At 39.7% G+C, this 22,709-nt stretch overlaps 2 protein-coding genes across 4 annotated transcripts in view; both read left to right on the plus strand.

Moving 5' to 3' along the window:
• bcl3 (BCL3 transcription coactivator) overlaps window positions 1–13,072 on the plus strand; it is a 17,390-nt gene extending 4,318 nt beyond the window's left edge. Inside the window, exons 3-9 of one of the 2 annotated variants that reach the window (XM_068324089.1) lie at window positions 3,606–3,714; window positions 9,578–9,779; window positions 10,934–11,022; window positions 11,147–11,224; window positions 11,517–11,684; window positions 12,160–12,238; window positions 12,340–13,072. In XM_068324089.1, the coding sequence (XP_068180190.1) occupies window positions 3,606–3,714; window positions 9,578–9,779; window positions 10,934–11,022; window positions 11,147–11,224; window positions 11,517–11,684; window positions 12,160–12,238; window positions 12,340–12,458 (844 nt within the window). In that variant the 3' untranslated portion in view covers window positions 12,459–13,072. The remainder of the gene's footprint in view (window positions 1–3,605; window positions 3,715–9,577; window positions 9,780–10,933; window positions 11,023–11,146; window positions 11,225–11,516; window positions 11,685–12,159; window positions 12,239–12,339) is intronic. The other variant, XM_068324090.1, reaches the window with a different exon arrangement.
• Window positions 13,073–15,383: 2,311 nt separating this feature from the next.
• On the plus strand, window positions 15,384–21,941 carry tomm40 (translocase of outer mitochondrial membrane 40 homolog (yeast)). 2 transcript variants are annotated; one of them, XM_068323719.1, is made up of 9 exons: window positions 15,384–15,464; window positions 16,141–16,373; window positions 17,560–17,720; window positions 18,490–18,591; window positions 18,702–18,807; window positions 19,814–19,936; window positions 20,172–20,248; window positions 20,633–20,735; window positions 21,206–21,938. In XM_068323719.1, the coding sequence occupies exons 2-9, from the start codon at window positions 16,160–16,162 to the stop codon at window positions 21,343–21,345; spliced, it is 1,026 nt and encodes a 341-aa protein (XP_068179820.1). In that variant the 5' UTR covers window positions 15,384–15,464; window positions 16,141–16,159; the 3' UTR covers window positions 21,346–21,938. The 2 variants fall into 2 exon arrangements, with proteins under 2 accessions (XP_068179820.1, XP_068179821.1); XM_068323720.1 differs by having other exon boundaries at window positions 15,393–15,458; window positions 21,206–21,941.
• Window positions 21,942–22,709: the final 768 nt, after the last annotated feature.

Here is a 22,709-nt window from a genome sequence, read left to right on the forward strand (position 1 = left end):
AAAAAAGTTTCTGTCGCCTAATCCTACTATTATGACAGGACTGCAAGCCAGTCAGAACACTGGGCTGTTACGTTAGTTAAACGTTGAGCTAAACATAGTAGCCTGTATGATATAAAATTTCCCGCAGTATTTTCATGACTCAGCAATTTCTGCTCCCTCACATCTTGAATATTTATAGTAAAAACAGAGCTGAAAAACTCTTCTTGAGCTGATCAACCTATCTGATAATCCATAACTTAGTCAATAACCAACCAAACAAACAAAAAAATCCCGCCCAGACCAAGATGAAAACAATTGCTGCATCATGTCAAGTCAGGAGATGACAAAAGGTATTTATGATATCTCCCAAATACTATGCCAGCCTGTTTTATAGTTATGGAAACATTTCACACAAAGCCATAAAAAGGAGTCATAAACATCAAACTTTTGACAAGTCAAGATGTCACCCTTTTGATGAATTCAGAGGTGCTCTGAAAAATATGACCCATCCCATTAGTCTTCTGGGTTTGCTCAGGTTCATTTCCCCTGTGAATAATTATCCCATCATTTGTCACAGTGACTACAAGAGAGGTGCTGCAACATGACACAGCGCTCATTTCTCGTTAACCGGACTGTGGTATTCTCAGGCTGTGCTTTTGTTTACTGACTGCACACAGTGACGCATCACCTCATTGCTCAGCTGGTCCACATACCACAGGATGTATTCGGCTTCGCTATGATCGCTCATTTTGGCTACGCCCTCACCTTACATACCAAAAAGGATACCGCGTGGTTCTGCATTCTCTTCCTGCCTTCTTTTTTGTTTCTCTCTCTCCCCTGTCTCCTGTCTTTCTCTTGCATTCTCTCACACACACAAACGCTCACAGCGCGACTGTCTGCGTGCATGTGGAGACTCCTGTCTGCGTCACTGCTGCTGTGCATGGGGTTATCTGGGACTGTGGTCAGCCACACTTCAACAGAACCAGAAACTCTACAGTTTCGTCTTTAGAAAATAAAAAGACAGTGGAGTTGCAGACTTGACAAGTAATGTAGCCACAAGAGGACAATGTAGCCACAAGAGGACACAAGCCAGTGTCTTATTATGCTGGTCCCAAGCTCAGATAAATACAGAGGGTTACGTCAGGAAGGGCATCCAGCGTAAAACTTTTGCTAAATCAAAGATGCGAATCAAACCTATGACTTCCATACCGGATCGGTCGAGGCCTGGGTTAACAACGACCGCCATCGACGCTGTTGACCTACAGGGTGCCTGTGGAAATTGGACTACAGTTCATGGAAGAAAGAGAGGAGGAAAGTGTGATCGTAGGAAGAGAGAGAAGAGGAACGCCAAGAGTATAGGACTGAGAGTAGGGACGTTGAATGTTGGGACTATGACAGGAAAAGGTAGAGAGTTGGTTGTCATGATGCAGAGGAGGAAGGTAGACATACTGTGTGTCCAGGAGACCAGGTAGAAAGGTAGCAAGGCTAAAAGTTTAGGAGCAGTGTTCAAGTTGTTCTACCATGGTGTAGATAGGAAGAGAAATGGAGTAGGAGTTATCTTGAAGGAGGAGTTTGTTAGGAATGTCCTGGAGGTAAAAAGAGTGTCAGATAGAGTGATGAATCTGAAGCTACAAATCGAAGGTGTGATGTTCAACGTTGTTAGTGGGTCTGTTCCACAGGTAGGATGTGAACTGGAGGAGAAGGAGAAATTCTGGTTGGACTTTGATGAAGTGATGCAGAGCATACCTAGAAGTGAGAGAGGAGAGATAGTGAATATATTGGTAGAAGGATGCTGAGTTTTGAACTGCCAGGCAGGAGGCCTAGAGGAAGACCAAAGAGGAGGTTTATGGATGTAGTGAAAGAGGACATGAAGGTAGTTGGTGTGAGAGAAGAGGATGCAGAAGACAGGGTTAGATGGAGGCAATTGATTCACTCTGGCGATCCCTGAAGGGAAAAGCCGAAAGGAAAAGAAGAAGTTGCAGATTTGACAAGTAACACCTGAATTACTGTATTTTATGTTTCCCAACTAGCTTTGTCCCACCAAGACTGGATGAAAGGCCTTGCTTGAGCGTGATCAATCCATAACCTGTGACACTCGCTGAGAAGTGTGTTGAGGGCCCTCAGTTACTGGAACAGGGACAAGCATGACCAAGCATGAAGTATAATGCATGCATACAATTTGCATTTCTTTTCTGGTAGTTAGGTTGAAAACCATTGAATTATGTAGTTTTCTTCCTGAAACCAGACAGTGAAAGGTTGCACACACTCACCCTTTTGTATAAAGGAGCACAACCATTATTAGGTGCAAACTTGGCTTGATGAAGTTGTCAAGGAATACAGATTTGAGATAAATGAATAAAGTAATCCCCTACTGTTTTAAAGCATATACATCGGTGCACATAAATGCTCATTTGATGCACATATGTAAAGAACCTTTACATATGTGCAGGACAGACATTAATCAAATTCTTTATAGAAAATTTCTGTTGCCAGTGACTCCTTATCAGTGGGACACATTGCTGAGAAGACATTTTGCAAAGTTTTTTTTTTTTTGTCATTGTATGAACCTTTTATCTAACCTCAAATTCTGCATGCTCTTGAGTTCTCAAGAAGCGTCCGGTGGCATGCATGTCTGATTATGACGAATCCACTGGATGAAGCTAACTGAGTGAACCTACAGAAAGCCCCTGTGAAAAATCACGCAGCCGATTGGCTGGATTTCCACAGCACAAACTGAGATAAAGAATGCTGCCATTGTGACTGACAACAGGAAGTCACAGAAAACCAGTCTGGCTTTTACTGGAAGATGTCTTTTCTGGTAGAATGAAAAAGAAAAATGAGAAAACTGTTTTGTTTTACTCTTTTTTTAGAACATGCCTTCCCCTCTTCTGAATTTTGTGCCTTTCCTTCTCGAAAATATCAGTGTTTATTTCTTTGCTGCATGCAGAGATCAGATATAGTGGTTTTTCCCTTGGTCTTGATAATCGTAATAAGGTTAATGTGTGTCATGCTTGTGTATCTGTGGGGCTCCTCTGTGTAACTGTCAGTGTGGTCATCTAAATATTTTCACAGATATATGAAATTATAAATGCTGAATAATAACATCACCGCATACTGATAAAAAATGCACTTCAAATACATTTGCCATCTATGCGCGTATGGCATGTCTTTATCATTCATACTTAAATAATTGCTCTGATTAGTAATCAGATGACGGCACGGTGGCGCAGTGGGTAACACTGTCGCTGCACAGCAAGGCAGTTCTGGGTTCGATCGCCTCTCTGTTTGGAGTTTGCCTGTTCTCCCCGTGTCTGCGTAGTTTCTCTCCGGGTTCTCCGGCTTCCTCCCATCTCCAAAAACATGCGCTTCAGGTTAATTGGCCATTCAAAATTATCTGTAGGTATGTGCGTGTGCTTGCCTGGTTGTTTGTGGCTCTGTGTGGCTCTGAGGTACACTGGCTTCGTGCCCGGAGTTTCCAACTCCCCACGTCTTCAGTCAGCTGGGATAGGCTCCAGCTCCCTGTGAGCTGCAACAGCGGATAAGGCAGTGATGACAAAATGGGTGGATGGACAGTTATCAGATAAATAACCTTTGAAAAGGTTTTATGTGTTTTTCCTACATTACAGACCTCTCCATATAGCTGTGGTGCAGGGGGAGCTGGCCATCGTGTACAAGCTGATTCACCTCTTACTGCTGGCACACAGGAGTCTTGATATCTACAACAACCTGCGTCAGGTAAAACAAACTCATTTCAAATATGCAAAATGTTTTTCCTTCCATTAAAACAAACATACACACCTGTATGCCCAAACTACCAATACTGTTGCTTCCACAAAATTTAAATTAATTTTTGGACAAGTCAGCAAACTTTATAGCTTTTTTTTTTTCAAATGTGGTTCCATCCTGTCCAGAGATGGACTTAATTACATGCTCCAGTTGTTATTTGATAGTATAAGTCAGTGCATCACAATGAAATGTGGAATAGTAGCGCAACAGGGAACTTCTGGCTCTTCAAGCAATGCTTGTAAAACACCTGATGCTCTCCCTTCTGATAACAACAATATGGAAAAGAATGAAAGAGGAAGTGCCTTGGTTTCCTCCTAGCCATGCGCCACGTTATCACGCACTCTTACAGTCAGAGCAGTTGATGGTTAAGTGCTGGAATTTACCCTTCCTGGTTTCTACACCTGTACTTGCCAGAGGCCAACGCCATGCACTTGCTGGGAAAGACGAAGTGTGTTTTCTCCAATTCTTTTATTTATATATATATTCCTTTTTTGTTCTAACACACAATGTGCTTGTTGGGTTTACCACATTGTGAAATTTAGAGAAGAGAGCCAAGATGACTGACCTCGCCCAAATGTGAATCCCATGACCTGTCCTGAACCTTGCACATTTGTTTCAGACAGAAACTGCATGACAAGTCAAAAAAAAAATTACCTAACACACATTAAGTGTTAAAGATATCACTGTCATCTCCATGTCAGTAATAGATGTGGCTGAAGTTATTATTCTCTAAGTTATCCCTCCATTCATCCATTTGTACTATCTGCTTGACCTTCATATATGTGGAATATTTCAAGGGGGACTTTTTAGGATTTGGCACAAATGTGCACTAGGCCTCGATGAGCACACTGATTAGAGTACGGATGTCAACAAAGGTCAACGTTACTACAACTTGGTAAAATATATTTTAATATAAAAGATAAAAAGGTATAAAAAAAACTTTTACTGTAGTAGCATAATCTCTTGTGAAAACACTATTACAAAGTGTTATCCAGGAAGAATGTAATCTGCCAGATAGTCGGCACTACCTCTGACGCTCTGTGGCCGATGCTGCACATATTATTTGAATCTGGATGGATATAAATGTTGAGGACACTGGCGCTGAGGGAAAGAATTGTGAGACAGTAATTCCACTTTGCAAAATGTCTGCCTGATAACCTTGGTTATTAACAATTACAGTAAAAAATGATGAACTCTTCCCATCAATTCTTTACAAGGTAATTTCAAGGTAGGGATATGTGAAACTGATGCTTTACTAAAATGTTGACAAATGTTTGCCTTTTTCTGTTTCCCAATCTGGGAATGCCCCCCCCCCCCCCCCCCAAAAAAAAAAGAACTGGCCTTATTCTCTCCTCTTGTTGTTTCCCATTTTGCTCGGTGTTCTTCCAGCTATTTAATTGCTGTCATCATTCAGCAGTGAAAGCACCTGAACCATCCAGAGCTTTATTTGTCAAAGCTGAGGTATTACATCACACGGGTCACCACAGGCTGCCTTACCAGAAATAAAGCTGTGCTATCACTGTTGATGCCTCTCCTCCTTGCTGATGCTTGACAGCACAGGTTTTCTGATATCCTGTGTATGACAATGTATAAATACGACACACACACAAACCCTCTTTTCACACACTTGCATGTAATGTGCTATATGCTGTTCTGAACATAAAAGGGAGATTTTTAGACACAGGCCTCGCCACGGTAATTTACCTACCAGATTGTGTGGTTTCATCTGAATACCAAGCATTAAGAACAGACTTATGAAAATGAGGCCAGGGAGCTTTTCATTTTTCTAAACATCATTCACACGTTAGACCTGAGCATATTTTCTGGCATTGGATGAGGATAGCAATTCACTCCTCTACTATGCACACATCTGCAAGCATAATGCAGTTTGTGTGTATAATACTGTATACTGTGGAATAATTTTAATCATTGCAAAATGATTAATGATTGTTTTGGGGTTTTTTGGTGGTCCTGTAGCGATGTGAGGAGGCGTGGTTATGTTTATTTGTGCTTTTGAATGAAACTTCTGTCAAACAATCAGAAAATAAATTTTAATTTGTCTGATTCACTGTTTTATCGTGGTAAATGTCACTTCCTCCCTTCATCTGCTGTCCAGACAACTTGATTGCTGCTGCTCTCAAAGCAGAACTCAGGTCTAAACTCATTTTGCAAAAGTGAAAGAGAAAGTTTCTTTTTTCAGCCTGTGATTTTGGATACACTTCAGATTATAATGGGTTCTTTTTAATTTTTTTATTTGGCCCAAGTTGTAGTTTTTTACTTAAGTTCATAAAAATCTGTCAATTATTTGTCTTATGATCCTCAGAGCAAACCGACAAAACACATCAAAAACATGACCTCCTTTGTGGAAATGATAGAACACAGAATTTCCAATATTGATGACAAATCCTGAGTTTCTGTGGTTTTGTGAGTGTTACTATCAGTACAAATGTGAGTCCTTGATTTGCCTGACACTCCCTGATATATTATGGTGGAGGCTTGTTTGACACTCTCACACTGGTCGTACTATCAGTGAGGCTAAAGACACACTTTTGCAATCTACTTTTTTTCTGTGCTCGCTGCAGCTGATGGTGCAAAGCATGGCTCTTTCACTCATGGAGTCAGGGGACTAAACCCCCAGGGTCCCACCCACATTATAACATGCACTACTGACCATGCGCCTGAAGTTAAAAACATCTACAGAAGTGTGCATGTTGCTGTCACCAAATATTGTGCAGAATAAGGTGTTAATATTTAACTAAAGGGTTGTTCGTGTTCAGTATCTGTTATAATAATTTTATAAGGACAGTTTGTGCAAAACTTTGCCAGTCTGTTTATATTTGCGATGGTGCCACCCATGATATCTTTTGTGTGGCTGTTCATGGCATGTTTGTGCATGAGTTAGACATTTGTGTTCTTCAGTATCCTCGTTCCGGGAAGTCACATGACAACCCCCCTCCCTTCTGTGTTTGGCTGTTTCTCAACATACCTTGTGCGAAGGGTAGTTTGCGGGGACTTTCCCTTCCTGCGCGTCTCTCTCTCTCTTTCTCTCTCTCTATCATTCTCTCACTATCTTCACATCTCCTGCTGCATATACCTAAAGAGAATTCAGGGTACCTTACAAACTACCTGATGCTGTAGTGTAGCAGTCAACAGACGTTAAAGGCTGTGTTGATTATTCGAGTTGCAGCATTGAATTCAACTTCTACTATTATCATCTGAAGAGCAGCTTGTTTTTGTTTGTGCAGCCCAGGGCTGTTTTTCATACCACAAACCTTCTTTTGTACTCCTCTCATCTTTTACCTCCTTCATGTTGATCTGCCAATTTTGCAGGAATGCAAGTACACAAGGAAAGACCCAGGGGAGAGGGAAGGGATTTTCCCTTGTTATCCTGTCTTTTCCTTTGACTCCTTTTATCCATTTCCATTTTTTTTTCTCACTCCTCCATCAGTCTAACACCCCCCACCCACCCACCCAGAACACTTCCTTTTTCACCCGTCCTCTTATCTCTGCTGGATTTTGTTTTAGTCACTGTGAAATCCTTACAGGAAGCCCCAGTGAGTCCCTTCCAACTCTGACAGAAATCTGTTTTGAAGGCCTTAAAAGGCCTTTGTGTGGAAATCCTGGAAATAACTGGATGCTGCCATATAAGTTTCATTAGAGCTTTGTGGGGTCAAAATAGCCCCACAGCTGGTTTTCACAATGTTTGTTCAAGAACATATCCTGATTATGGGAAGTTCAAAAACCATTAATTTTCCGGGGGAATGTGATTTTGTGTGTGCTTCTTGTTCAAAAGTGTGTGTGTGTGTGTGTGAGTCAGAGGATTCAGGGAAATAAGAGCTGAAGGGAGGAACACATGGCATTTAATACACTGAAGGAATTCCACAAAGGCGCTCCCCCACTGATAGACCCAATCTTACTGGAACCCTCAGTGCGCACATTCAAGACACACACACACACACACACACACACACACACACACACACACACACACACACACACACACACACACACACACACACACACACACACACACACACACACACACACACATACATACAGTAATACAGCAAAAATGAAACTTGGAGGTGTCCATTTTTTCCTCATTGTTGTTGTGTAACTTGTATTCATTTGAACTCCAGGCTAAAGACTGAAGACTTCCTTTTATGACTCACTTATGGAAGTTCTTCATTTACAAAGTGTAATTATCAACAGAATGATACGGGCTGACCTCACCCCAAAGAACATCCTAAATTGCCCAAGTGAATTTTTTCAGCACCAGCTTTCTGAAGCAAGCAGTTGGTGAACTTTGTGTGACTTTTGTTCAAGACTGCCCCTCAGAATAGACTGCTCCCCCATTTGAATATTTAAAAGAAGGAGGTTTATTCCAGAGAAAACCCATCCGCTAGGCACATGGGCACACAGAGAAGTGATTGTGACACGCCTAAAAAAGTTAAATGTTGCTCCACTCCATCCTAGTTCCGAGGATGCGGACTGTTCTGAAGTCCAGAATTACTTTGTTACTTTTTAAAGAATAGATCATTGTGAATTTGTGTTGCATGATGAGTCACCCCTCCCTTTAATGAGGCTGAGGATGGTTGTGTTGTTAACCTGATAGTGATACTTTTTTCACTATCACAATTGTATATGTGCAGAGCAAATAGTTTGGGGCTCTAGAGGCAGTCCTGTTGGGGTCAGTTAAGGTTACAGGTCCATTGTCCAAGATCTGGCCACTTCTTAACCAGCAACAGTGGTTTAATCTTGTTAAAAGTGGAGCTAAACTTCAGAGTGAAGTCGCATGAAGTCACTTCCAGAGTGAAGTCACATGAAAACCAAAAACAGCCACTGGCCTGAAATCCTTTATTGTGTTTTTAAAGGAGTGTTTCCTGTCTTCGAGTTAAATGTCTGCTCTCCGACTAGTTCAACACAGGCCTCTACAGCTCTCTGTGCCACTCCATTAAAGGGATTCAAAGCCCTGAGAACTAGTTTATGTGTCATATAAAATCTCTTCTGGTTTTCCAGGGAAGTAATTTCCTGTTTATTCATTGTTGTTTTATCGTGACTTTTAACCTAACAAAACAGGTTTGTGGTGAAAGACGACTTTCACCGGAAATAAAAAAAAACTCCAACAGCGTCATGAATAAGTATGTGACGATTGTTAGATTTCTAAATTTATATGATTTTGCATTTCCTCTTATTAATTTTTTCCAGAGAGCAAAATATTTTGACTTTTATTTCATCTGTCTGCCTAGTTTGAAGAATGTCAAACCCTTAGATTAATAATTCATAATTTGCTCATTTACTTTCATAGACAGCATTAGACGATTCTCTATAGTGAATAAGCAGCTCCAGCCAGTAGTTGATTAACTCTTCTTTGGTAATTTATAGTTTGGATTAAATAAACTGGACATGATTTATTGAACAAGCAAACTTTGAAATGTTTTGGTAACTTTACACATAATGAGGCTCTTTTCAGTCTTCGTTTCCCAAGTCTTGCTTCATACTAACCCTGTTGTTAAGCTCGACAATACAAAGCTAATAATGTGTCTCTCACTTTGTCAGATTATTTCTTTGATTGCTCTACTGTTTATCACATATGGCAGCAATTATAATCTGCAATTTCTAGTTTTACATGAGCACTTTTTGTCAGAAAATGAGATGAAGAAAGATGCTTGATTTTTATGATAATAGATTTCTTATCCTGCATCGATGCTATTTATTAAGAGAAATGAATGATGTCTGATGTTGAGGGTAGTAGAGAGTGGGAGCATTGTTCAACATTCATTGTTCAGCATCTTTTAAATGTCCTCCTTAGACTCCCCTGCATTTGGCAGTGATAACCCAGCAGACAAATATGGTGGAGGCTCTGTTGAGAGGTGGGGCTGACCCTGCCGCCTTGGACCGTCACGGCCAAACGGCGATCCATCTGTGCTGCGAGTATGACCAGTGTGACTGTCTGTCTGTCGTGCTGTCCTGTCCCTCGTCCTCGACATGTTTGGAGATCAGAAACTATGAGGGTAAGTTGACAAAGAAATATCTTGGATGTATCCCCATAAAGTGAGGTCTGATGAAGCTGGATTGCCAAATATTTCATTCATGTATCCATCAATTATCCACAGCAGCTTTTCAGGGTTGCAAGAGGGTTGTGGTCTAGCCCAGCTAACATTAGGCAAGGTGCAACCTGGATAAGTCCCATATTCATTACAGGAAAACATAGAAAGGAAAAAAAAATATTCACACAAAATAATATAGAATTTATAGAGAGTATCGTCTGTTTTTGGACTGTTGGAAGAAACTGGAGAACCTGGACAGAACAGGCAGTGGGAGAACATACACATTCCACACACACAGTCATTGGATTGAATCCCGAACCAATAATGTGTCTACTGCCCCACTCATATATTGCTTAATCATTAATATATCCAAAGTCATCTTTTAATTATTAATAAATGCTTAGATATAAAAGAATCAATGTATTTGCTGCTGCACACAATATGATATATGATGAGTTTTTCTCACAGACTCCCTGTTTTTGTCACCCAGTTTACATTTACACCTGTTACACCGAAATAGTCATTTATAATAATGTGCAGGTGGTACCAAGACTCTTCATATTCAAAAATAGGATCCTCCTGATCCTGAAGCCTACTACTGTTTGTGCATATTAGCACACACAAGGAATGTATGGTAACTCCCTGCTTTTTGTAAGTTGGTCTGCTGATGGAGAGGATGACATGTCCTCCTCTTTGTGTTGTTTAAAGGTGCATTTAAAATTTCCAGTCATGTTTCAGTGAAGAAGGGATTTTTGCTGTACCAGTAACAAGTGTGGTAGACAAAAGCCTCATGAAGAAAGCCATTGTTGCATCCTCGATTGTTTTTTTTAAAAAATCATACAATGTGAAGTTACTGTATGTTAGTGTATCAAGAGAACCAACATATCACAACAATTCCAAGTAATGTGTGGTAACCTGCTCATCTACGAGATAAATATTCTCACCCTATCTCAAAGCAACAGAATGGTTTCATTCAATACCACAGAAACCACTGATTATCCTTTGTGTTGAAAATGAGCTACATGCTGACTTGCCCTTGTGAAGTAAAGACAGGTTCTTTAAAAGTGTCTCTGCATTTGTTCACTTTAAAACTTAGGTTCTGCTCTGTCTGTTTTCAGGGTTGAGCCCTCTCCATCTTGCTGTTCTCCGTGGTCACAAAACTTTGTCCAGAATGCTCTTGGATGCAGGAGCTGACATCAATGCATTGGTGAGTCCCTGTGCTGAACTGACTCAGGAGTGACTAACTTTGACAAAACAGTTTTATATTCACCGTCTCTGCATTCTGAGTCTCCTTACTTTTTCCCATGGTGTTTTTTTTTCTTTGTAATTAGGACATTAAAAGTGGTCAGAGTCCTCTCATGCATGCAGTGGAGAGCAATAACACAGACATGGTCCACTTCCTCATTGAGGTAATGAATGTATGAACAGAGAAGAGGGAGGGAAGGGAGGACTTTTGATTTAGCTCTATTTGACAAGTTGCCTCTTTCCTGTTTGTGAGCTACAAAATGAGTTTGCAAACTATATTCTATCTCTCAAAAAAAAAGAAGTGAAGGAAATTTTTCACCTTATCGGAGTTGAGCAGATGCATTTTCATTAATAGAATTGTCTTCTCTCCATACCTTCCTCTTGCGTTTTACATAATTTTCTCTTCTTCATCTGTATTATATGTTCTAACTCAGCTTCTTCACACAACTGTTACAGAATGGCTGTGATGTCAACAGCCAGTCATATAGTGGGAACACAGCCCTGCACAGCGCTTGTGGCCGAGGTCAAGTAGAAACGGTGAGGCTGCTGCTGAAGAGCGGAGCTGACAGCAGCCTCAAGAACTACCATAATGATACCCCGGTGATGGTGGCAAAGAACAAGAAAGTGAGCAACAAGATGACAGAGAAGTGAAACGTGTGCAATGAAACTAACCTTGTTGAAATTCCTTTTGTGGATTATTCTTTCAGTCATTTTTTGGTTTTGATTTACTGCTTTAAGATAATGGCAAGAATTTAACTCAGTTACCAAGCAAACTGTGAAGCATTTCCCTGACATTATCCAAAGTTCACTCACTGCAAGCTCACAGAATACACCCACATATATTTTTACACCAGGACACATTTAAACAGTTGCAAAATCAGTGTTAGTCAGCTTTGTTTAGGACAGCAGGAAGATAGCTGGTGATATAAAGAAAGAGAAAATGTGCACACTGTTCCATCTAGAGGTCAGGTCTGGATGGTGCAGACCTGACCTCTGCACCATAATCAACCAACATAAAACCACTGTTTGACACTAAATCACTGTGACACTCATTTCAGCCATGCAGACATGTTTGTAATGAAGTTTAGATCTTTTGCAGATAGCAGATGTGTTGCGAGGGAGAAGTTCCAACCAGATAAGACCGCAAGATCAACGTGGGAGCAACTTCATGAAAAATGGTAAAGTTTTTTTTTTTGTGTTGGTTTAATGGATGTGGAACCTCAAATACAAGGAAACACAATCATAACTACATTTCATTAGTACTCTGTCTCTCCTTTAGGGTCTCCATCTCCCGATCACAGTTGGGGATGCTCACCGTTGGCTACAGCGCACACACATGATAAAAAACCTCCTCACTCTCCAAAGACTTCATCGCCACTTGTATTTCCATTTTGCTAGCTCGGAGTTATTACCTACTGCAACTTGCAACTACCTCCATGCTGCCAACTAAGAAGAAGTCTTCAGACCCTGAAAATGCATCTAACAGTCAGTTTATCCAACGGGATGACGATGAGTGAAAGCCTGCACCTCAGTCTGGTGTGTCTCTTGGGTTACCATTCCTGAAAAGAGTGCCTGCAACCTATGCTCTTATTCAGCAGCTGTTGTGGGCAACGTCTCAGTGACTGTATAAAGTGGTGACCCACAAGCTGCTGCTATGTTCAACTGGAGATCTCCTTATGGACCTGGAATGTGCCGTTGAATGGAATTTCCCTAATATGCCAGTAAACATAATATGCCACTTTATTCTTTACAGTGGCAGGGACTATATGTAGAATGAATCTTCACACATGACCCTGAATGACTGATTTGACAAAATAGATATTTAACAAATTGGAGTCTGAGTGCTGTAAGGTTTGACAATGTAGATTTTTCTGCTTTCATCATCAAAGGCCTCATTTTTACCATCACATAAAATACATTCAGTTACTTCCAGGTCTGTATGTGCACATACAGACAGATGCAATGTTTTTGACCTGTGAAAAGTTTTTGAGGTGTTTTTCATATAAAATGTGCCACAGATTCACATCTGGTGTATTTTGTCATTTGATACAACATCTGCCTTTGGGGAGTGTTGTGATTGAAATTCTGACAGAACCAAAGCGTCAGCTTTTTGGAGTTTCACAAAGTTAATCTAACTGTTCATATAATCCTGTGTAAGAGGATATTATTGCAAAGGGGATATTAGAGTGCATTTAGCACCAATTCTTCATGCGTAATTATTTATTCAACAGTGATTAAAAATAGCATAGTCATTTGCAAATTCTAGTTACACTAACAATGCTAGCGTCTTCATGTCACCAAGTTTAATGCATACAGCACTAAGAGCTGCAATGCAATAACAGTCTCTAATATCTACACATGCTCTCACAAGACCGAACGTTAGTTAGCTTAGCAACCATTTGGACAGAGTCTCACTGCAGCATACAGAGTTTGGATGTTGTTTACAGGTGACATCGATTAGCGAACTTTATTGTCTGCTTCGCATTTTGTTCAACAAGGTTAAACTTGTGGATCAGTAGGTTGGTGTGAAAAATTTAGATTGGCATCAAATTTTTGAGGGGCTCCCAACACAATCAATGCTTATCTAACCCTTATTCCTCCCAAAGATAAAAAGTTGAAATCTTTATTAAGACAACTTAAAGCTGGAGGAATTGACTCTTCGACTTTTGGATGTTATCAGACATAATTAACATTATAAATATAAAGATAAAAATAAATCAATCCTTTAATAATCCCCTTAGGGAAAATACTTTTTTCCTAATCCAAATACACTGACGTATATATTGTAAAGTCTCGTACACACACACACGCACACACACAAACACACACACGGAGCCTTTAGGCATGCTGATAATGGGAGGGCAGCTCGCAGGTGGGGCGAACCATGAGCAGCTTTTAAGTGGGTGCTCAAGGGCACCTGTGCAGTGTTCAGGACATGAACTGGCACCTTCCACTGCCAGTTCACAATCCAAACATTTTTGACCCACCTGTGTCTTGAAGCAGCCACTTCTGATCCCCAGTCCAAGACTTAGTGGACTACTGCCGCCCAAATATTTCCATAATATAAGTTAAAAACACATTTTTTTGAAAGTGGGTGAACAACTACAATAATTAAACAAGAGAAACTGTAAATATCCACATTTTTGCATGAATAAGATAATTAAATTAGGATCTGCTCTCTTCCTAGCACTGAAACATTCGAGGACTCTAGTTCAAAGGAGCGTAAATACTAGCAGCCTTGCCAATGAATAATATCCTCTTATCAAGAAGATTAACTGAAGTTTTACAGGATTTAAAGGTGAAGGGTTAACAGTTGTCCTTCTCAGGCTGCATAACAGCAGACAACATAGATTTGGGCAGAGCTCATTAGCACACACAGCCAGCTGTCTGTTCTGATGATTTCTATCCGTGGCTCATGGGGAGTAACAGAACTAAAAACTTAGCTTTGATATTTATGTTTCAGAAGAACCATGAAGGTTAATCTGTTTTTAGAATTCAGGGGTGAAATAGACTGCTGCTGAACCAGATTGGTTGGGATGCATGGTGTTGCATGGATAGGTAACCAGTTTATTACAGGGCCACATGAATTGATTGATATTGGTACTTTGGCACATTGGCAAACAACTAATAACATTCACATTCATGCTATAGGCAATTTAGAGTCTTCAATTCACTTGTATTATATGTATCTGGTGGTGGGAGGAAGCTGAGAACCCAGAGAGAGCCATCTGCACAATGCTGCCCAAATCTAAAATGACTGAAATCTTCAATACTTTTCCCCACTTTTATTCGTTTGAGTGAATATTAGGGCCAGATGTCAGCGGGGAGGCAACAAAGCATTGCACAGTAGTGTCTTGTTGTTGATGAAATTATTTAACCTAAATGCATGCAGCACATATATTAATACAGTACAGTTTCAGGTTTAAATGGATTCCTCACACAATTCAAACTAAAACTGACTAAACTAAAATTTACATGAAATGCCAGTTATGAATTATACCATCTGCTATACAGTATACTATACACGTTTTTTAATTACCATTTTTATTTTAAAATGGCCACAAAATTTGCCATGAATATCTAGGGTTATTTGTTTAATGCATCGCAACATCCATAAATAAAATAAAAATACATATGATACGGCCCTAAAAATAGGTGTACCCTTGGAATGTCATTCAGTGCAGATTGAATGAAGTAAATGTTACGAGAATGAAACCCGGTGTTACGTCATCACAAGTGGGCTGTTCTCAATCTGCTTTTAGCCAATGACAGTCGAAGTAAAGCGTATGTCAGCCAATCCAAGGATGGCTCGTTGGAAATGGGCTGGGACTTGACAAACTACGGTCACGGACGTTGTCTTGAACTTCTCCGCTGCTGAACTACCTCTGGACTTAAGCGGTCAGTGTAAGTAGCTGACATACTGTCGCTTTATTCATTACAGCAGAGAATACGAGGTAGAGTCAGTTCTTTATCCGTCATGTCTACAATTACCCTCAAATTTACGTAGACCACCATTCCAGTGATCGGCTCCACATGGCTACCTACTTAGCTAGCTAGCTAACCACCCCTGCTAGTTTGTAGTAGCCGTCACAGGTTAAACGTGATTAGCGCATAATTATGCCGGCTGCTGGCTATTCCGCTAGCAACTTCCGTATCAAATAAGATGCAGCACTATATCTGTTGCGACGATCAAGTTATCTGTTTTATCTGCTGTGAGTGTTGACAGCATGATTGAACTGGGCCTTAGCCTCAGCAGACCTGGTCTAAATGCCAGCAGGACAGTACACTTCATGTAGCTAGCCAAGTTAATGACAGCTGAACGCATGCAGGTGAGCTAATGCCTATGGACAAACAAGCTCAAGTTTACTGTATGAGTTAGTACTATGGTCAAGGTACTTGTGTTTAAATTTGAAATTTCTTAGTCATTTAAGGTAATGTGCCTTAAATATTTTCAACTGAAGTGCTTCTTAGCCGGGATTGGCAAGACTCTTTAATATATGGTCCACAGCAGCATCGTTATACTTATTTGACACAATTTTTCAATCAAATAATTAAATTCAATAGTCCATTTTCATTCTAGTCTGTTACAGTCTCCAAGTATGGGCAGTGTGTTGGCTGCCGCCTCCCCCAGTCCTGCCCCAACCGCAGCTGGGGGGAATCAAGTCCCAGGGTTGGTGTCAATCCCTCCAGGGTTCTCCATGCCCTCAGTGTCTTCCATCCCTTCAACATCTGGATCCGGCCAGGAGTCATCAGATTCAGCCCCCCCACTCCCCAACCCAGGTACATATGAGGAGTGTCACCGGAAATGCAAAGGTGAGAATATGTCTGAAATATCTCTTTATGTGCATATAAGATGGTTCGTGACTGAAGTACTGTTATCCTCTCTTTACTTTGAATGATACAGGTGTTGAAATAACAGTGCCATTACAGGGTTTTAGTCATCAAAAGTTTTTCACTTATAACAGTGTTTATTCAAACCACTGATTTACAGTTGACTCATAAATGAATGAATGAATGAATTGTTGCAATAATTAATTGAAATATGACGAAGGGAGCATCTGCACTTCATTCCAACTGGTGTAGTCTGGAGATGAGAATGAAGAACACTTGTGTGCTAGAAAATAAATCATTTATTTGATTTATAAATCATTTACTTGTGAGCCTTGTTTTGATCAATAGTATGTCATGTAGTATTTTTTTGCCAGATATTTCATTTTATTACAGAAAACAAACCAATTTTGTAAAATGCGATCTGGGCTGCCAAAATTAAAAATGTGTATTACATGTGAACAAAGGAAAGTAAACATCTGTAAATTATTGTGATATGATGTCATGTTTTAATATGTACTGTGGGACCACACAAGCTACTTCTGTTTATTCAATACAGTTGACAAAAAGGGAGAGCAGTAAATGTGAAGAGAAGGGCATGTACGACTCATGACTAGGCATGTAGCTCCCCCTGTTAGTGGATAAGTGTTAATACAGTCTCATGTCATTGAACTCATGTCATTGATTTTTTATTTTTTTTGTTTTGTTTCCATGGTAACGAATATCACTCATTCAATCGGGTTGTGGCATTTTCTTAAATACTTTTTTTTCCAGCAAAAATTTCTACACACATCAACTAAGAACTGAAGTCACAAGTTCAACTATTTAGGGGTTTTATTTCAATCGTTTCTGTGATTCCATGGTTACAAGATGAATTTAGTATCTTTTGTTTTGTTTTTAATATATATATATATATACATATATATTTTAGCATTTTTTAACCTTATTAGTTAGGACAGATAAAGATTGTGACAAGTATTTGGAGAAGAGTGTGGTTTATAGACATGGAGCAAAGGGCCTTGAGTGGGAATCAATACTATCATAGTTGCCACTATCAGTTCAATAATAGGCTTTTGTCATTCTTCGGTTAAATACACCAATTGTGAGGGATCTTCAGTATCTCATACTTGTTGCCATATTTAACAGTTGTCTAACATTCGTGTTTTTCCAGAGGTGTTCCCTATGGAAATGGAAGGAGTGCGATTACTGGTCAACAAAGGCCTGAGTAACTATTTCCAGGTCAGCCATACTGTTACCCTCAGCACCTTGGGTGACTCTGGGTATCGATTTGGTTCCACTTATGTGGGAACTAAACAGACGGGACCAGAAGAGGTAATTATCATTTATACCTTTTACGTTTAATGATGCTGATATTTTGAATTTTGGGTTTTCTGTATTCAAGGTGATTGTAGAATATTGATTGCTGTGAGATATTGTGTGTGTTTTAAGGTTTGTCTTTGCTTTTTGAGTGGAAAAATAGCTAAATTCCCTCCGTAGTTGCTTGGATAAGTGGTCGTGTTTGATCATAAATGAAGCTTAGGCTTGCAACTGGTTTCATGGTATACCATGATATAGAGTTTGATTTGTTTTTATAATTTGTTAATTAGCTTCAGTTTGTAAGAAGTGTGTGTGCAAAGTATCTGTTAAAGGAGGAAATTAATTCAACGGGTTAACCCAGCTGCTCAAACATCAACCTCTGCGGATCCCAAAATAAACTTTTTCAACTAAAAACATTCATGCTAATAGATGGAATAAATCAAAATCAAAACTACAATCCAACAGTGAGCCCGAGACACACTCAGGTGCATCGCTGTAGGAAGGTTTCGAACAAGTGTTGGAACTTTTTGTTGAGCATTATTTAGTTCCATCATCATAAAATGCTACCAAATGAGTTTGATGTGTCTTACTTCAGGTGTTTCCCTAAGAAAAGCTTTTTAATCATAAATCCACTTAAATATAGTTTTGTGATCCCGATGTAATAAAGAATTTCCTCAAAAAAAAAAAATCTGGGGTTACTATCAGCACTAGTTGTACCACTGCTGCCAGTGCAGCTTTCCAGATGAAATAAGAGCTGAAAAAAATTGTTTTTTGCTCCCTGCAGTCATTCCCAGTCTTGGTTGGGGATATGGATAATACCGGCAGTCTGAATGCTCAGATTATTCACCAGCTCACAACTGCTGTACGCTCAAAAATAGCAATCCAGGTATGTACAATTGAAGAGGGAACAAGGTCACAATTATGGCTTTTTTTCCCACTCTGAGGTGACGCTGATATTATTCCAGACTGTGATTTTTTTGTGTGTGTGTTTTTCAGACACAGCAGAGCAAATTTGTTAATTGGCAGTGCGACTTGGAGTATCGTGGAAAAGACTTCACGTCTACTGTGACGTTTGGAAACCCAGACGTAGTTGTCGGATCTGGTACGATTGCTTTGAGATTTATTACATCCTGCTTCAAAGCGGTGATGTATTGTGATTGTTAGTGCTGGTGCGTTCGTCCATTCATTCGTATGTCACTCAGGAACCGGATAAGATAGAAAGATGAGGGAGAAGGCCATGGTAAGACCATTGATCAAAGCTAGTGCTTTGATATATGAAAGTAGGTCAGAGCACTAGCTTTGATATTTGACCTATGCAAGTAGGTCAGGGTAAAATTTTGAATTCAGTTGTGTCGCGGGATCATCAGAGGGACAGCACATGTTAAAAGTTTTGGAGATAAAGTCAGAGAGGCCAGACTGAGATGGTTTGGACATGTCCAGAGGAGAGATAGTGAATATACTGGTGAAGGATGCTGAGTTTTGAACTGCCAGGCAGGAGGCCTAGGGGAAGACCAAAGAGGAGGTTTATGGATGTAGTGAAAGAGGACATGAAGGTAGTTGGTGTGAGAGAAGAGGGCGCAGAAGACAGGGTTAGATGGAGGCAACTGATTCGCTGTGGCGACCCCTGAAGGGAAAAGCCCAAAGGAGAAGAAGAGGTGTGTCATGGGATGTTGCAGTCTTTGACTGACTTGTTTTATATTTTACCAGTTCTTAATAGCTTGTTCATCACTTGTCAGCAGTTACAAGAGCAGCCTTATTTATAGCTGGGCAATATGATTGAAGTCAATATCGCAATATTAATGTATGATAATGGACTGTCTTACGCATTACAAATACTCCATATAAATGTCTGAACTGAATGAATGTTTTGAATAAAACGCTTTGAGTTCACAAGAGAAACTTGTGGACTGAAAGATTAGTGGCAGTAGTAAAATTTTGTAGGTCTCTGTTCCAATGCACTTTATTTTCAAATAGTGATAATTTTTTATCAGAATTTGTTCATGGACACCAAAATTAGACCTTTTGGAGGATGAAATTAATATTAAAAAGCAATATTTAAAAATATGGGAGACTGAAAATATGTTTGCCACTGTATTCCTTCCCCTCAGGAATTTTGGTGACTCACTATCTCCAGTCTATCACACCAGCTCTGGCTCTGGGTGGTGAGTTAATGTACCATAGGAGACCAGGGGAGGAAGGAGCGGTCACCTCCCTCTTGGGCAGGTACACAGGTAAATCCCACAGGCCTACAATTCAAATTGTCCTTTTTTTGTTAACTTTATGGTATATAGCTAGCATTTTCCAAAATGTTCTGTCATTGTGAAGGACGATTAATTTGTCTGTAATCGAGGCATAGATAAGTAGTGTCTTAAAGAAGTGAACTGTTTTTTGTTGTTTTGTCTGAGTGGTGTTAAATTTTTTTGGCTTTGTTGTTGTTGTTTTTTCTTCTTTTTTGTAAATCTTCAGGTCCAAACTATATAGCTACGTTGACTTTGGGCGGAGTGGGGGCTCATGCTACATATTATCATAAAGCCAGTGATCAGGTAATTTACACCTTAAGAAGTGATGTGAAAAATTTTAAAAAATATTTGCACATCTGCCATTGTTTGCCTCCCAAAACCTCTACGATTCCCTATCCATCATGGGGAATAGTTGAACTACATGTGATCAGGACCACTGAATGTTTCACATCTATTGCTTTGTAGGGCTGTGCATGTTTGAGTTGGATTTTGAAGTCTGCAGATTGAGATTATAAATCTGAAATTACCTGTCTGATATTGTGTGAAATTTTTTTTTGTTGTCTCATATGGCCTCAATTTGGGAAGGATTTAATGTACTTTTGCTCTGAGGAAAACTTGTTGATTTTGAGGGGGAAAGTACATCTCTAAGATGGTCACACATACTCACACAATTTTTTTCTGAAACAGCTGCAGGTAGGAGTTGAATTTCAAGCCAGCACAAGGATGCAAGAAACCTCAACGTCCTTCGGTTACCAGGTTGATGTTCCCAAAACTAATTTGGTCTTTAAAGGTAAAGAAATACAACCATAACCAGAAAGAAACAGTGGTTGAAATGTACTGAGTACTTAGTCAACTAAGTATCTGTATTTATATAAAATAAATGTTTTTAATTACAGATTTAGGCTGTGTTACTTAAGTTATTCCCTGTTTCGTGGATTTTGTACTGAAATCTTGAAGCGCGAATACGCAAGGGATTACTGTACTCCTGTATACTTTTGTATGCTTTTACTTTACTAGAGACAAATTTCCTGACATATTTTAATTCCTGAAAGTAATTCAGATTATAACAGAGCTAAATTCATTGAAATCATAATCTTATATATATACTGTGTGTAATATATATATATATATATATATTTTTTTTTTATAACACTGAAATGGGGCCATTTTGAGTATTGTGGGCGTTTCCTTTTGTACTTGAAAAATGTATTTGTGAGTACTTTTCTGTTCATCCTCTTTTTCCCACTGTTTTTCCCACAGGAACAGTTGACAGTAATTGGGTGGTTGGTGCAACCCTTGAAAAGAAACTGCTTCCACTTCCACTCACACTGGCCTTAGGAGCTTTCCTCAACCACCGCAAAAACAAGTTCCAGTGTGGATTTGCCATCACCATTGGCTAGAGGAGCAAGGGCTGCCTGATGTTGGCTCACAGGCCACAGCTTGGACTGGCACGGAGACGCACGGCAACCTGGACTGTGTTTTTTTTTTTTTTTTTTTTTTTTTTTAGAAATTGGATTCAGAGACTCTCTTTCTACTATTTCTGGGCCAGACAGAGAGACGATTACAACTACCAGGGGGCCAGAACTGGTCAAGCCATGCTACACTCTGTAGGACAAATGTTTCCTTTAATGGTGTCTTGGATATTCCCTGAGGATAAAGATGTGTACTGTGGGCATCAGTGATGCATGAGAACGTTTGATGTGAAAATCAAAGTGGCTAGAAATAACATATGGTGATCATGTACGATTGAAATAAATGTGAACATGTTTTGTAAACCTTGATATTCTCATTGCTTACAGAAGAAGTGTGAAAAAGTTAAATAACTCACTAGTTATGAAGGTTATGCTCAACTTTCAACATGTGTAACACTGCTACATGTTTTACACTGGTAATGATGTCTTTACTGAGACAATTGTAGAGACGCTGATTTGGCTTGTCTTCCAAATTGCATTATTATACATCTTATAGTGTCACACAGATGGCAGTTTTCTGCTAATAAGCAGATTTCTTAAGTGAAATGAATCAATTCTGTGAACCATCTAAATCCATGTGGAAAATGTTAGGAGGGTGTGTTACCTTATTTTTATTCTTGTCATTGAACATTTTGTCTTGTCAATTCAATTTGTTTGTCAATGAATTGGTGACTAGATGAATATGAAATGATTTAGACTAATGAGAACGCTCGTAGCATTTTACTTCACAAATTCACAGCAAGCACACCAGAAGGAATCAAAGAGGAAGGCGGTGCAGAAGTTGACGATAATGATCGTTTCGTCTCCCGTCACCCGGATTCACCTGAATCCGGGTGACCGGTTTAAACTGGAGCCTATCCCTGCTGACTATGGGTGAGAGGCTACACGGGATACACCTTGGACACGCCGCCGGTTCATTGTAAGACCACACCTGTTCACACTAACAGTCATACCTACAAATATTTTGGAGTGACCATTTCATTGAAGCAGTGTGTTTTTGGAGCTGGGAGGAGGTTGGAGAACCTGGATAGAACTCATGCGTGTAGAAAACAATCTGCAACATAGTCGCAAAACAGTTTTATTTCATTAAATCTTTTTGTGTAGATAATGCATTGCATGTTTGAAGGACAGCTTCAGATCTTAAATTTACCACCAGCAGGAATTTCCCAACCTCATCACTTTTGCACATTTAGCCCTCAGCCATTCATACAGCCGGGTGTGTGAGGGGCTTTTCTACACTGAACCGAATTTTAACCAAAAAGAGAAACTGGCTAAATGTCAGCAACCAAGAC

Source organism: Antennarius striatus, chromosome 9 (assembly GCF_040054535.1).
Source record: "Antennarius striatus isolate MH-2024 chromosome 9, ASM4005453v1, whole genome shotgun sequence".
Taxonomy (NCBI): domain Eukaryota; kingdom Metazoa; phylum Chordata; class Actinopteri; order Lophiiformes; family Antennariidae; genus Antennarius; species Antennarius striatus.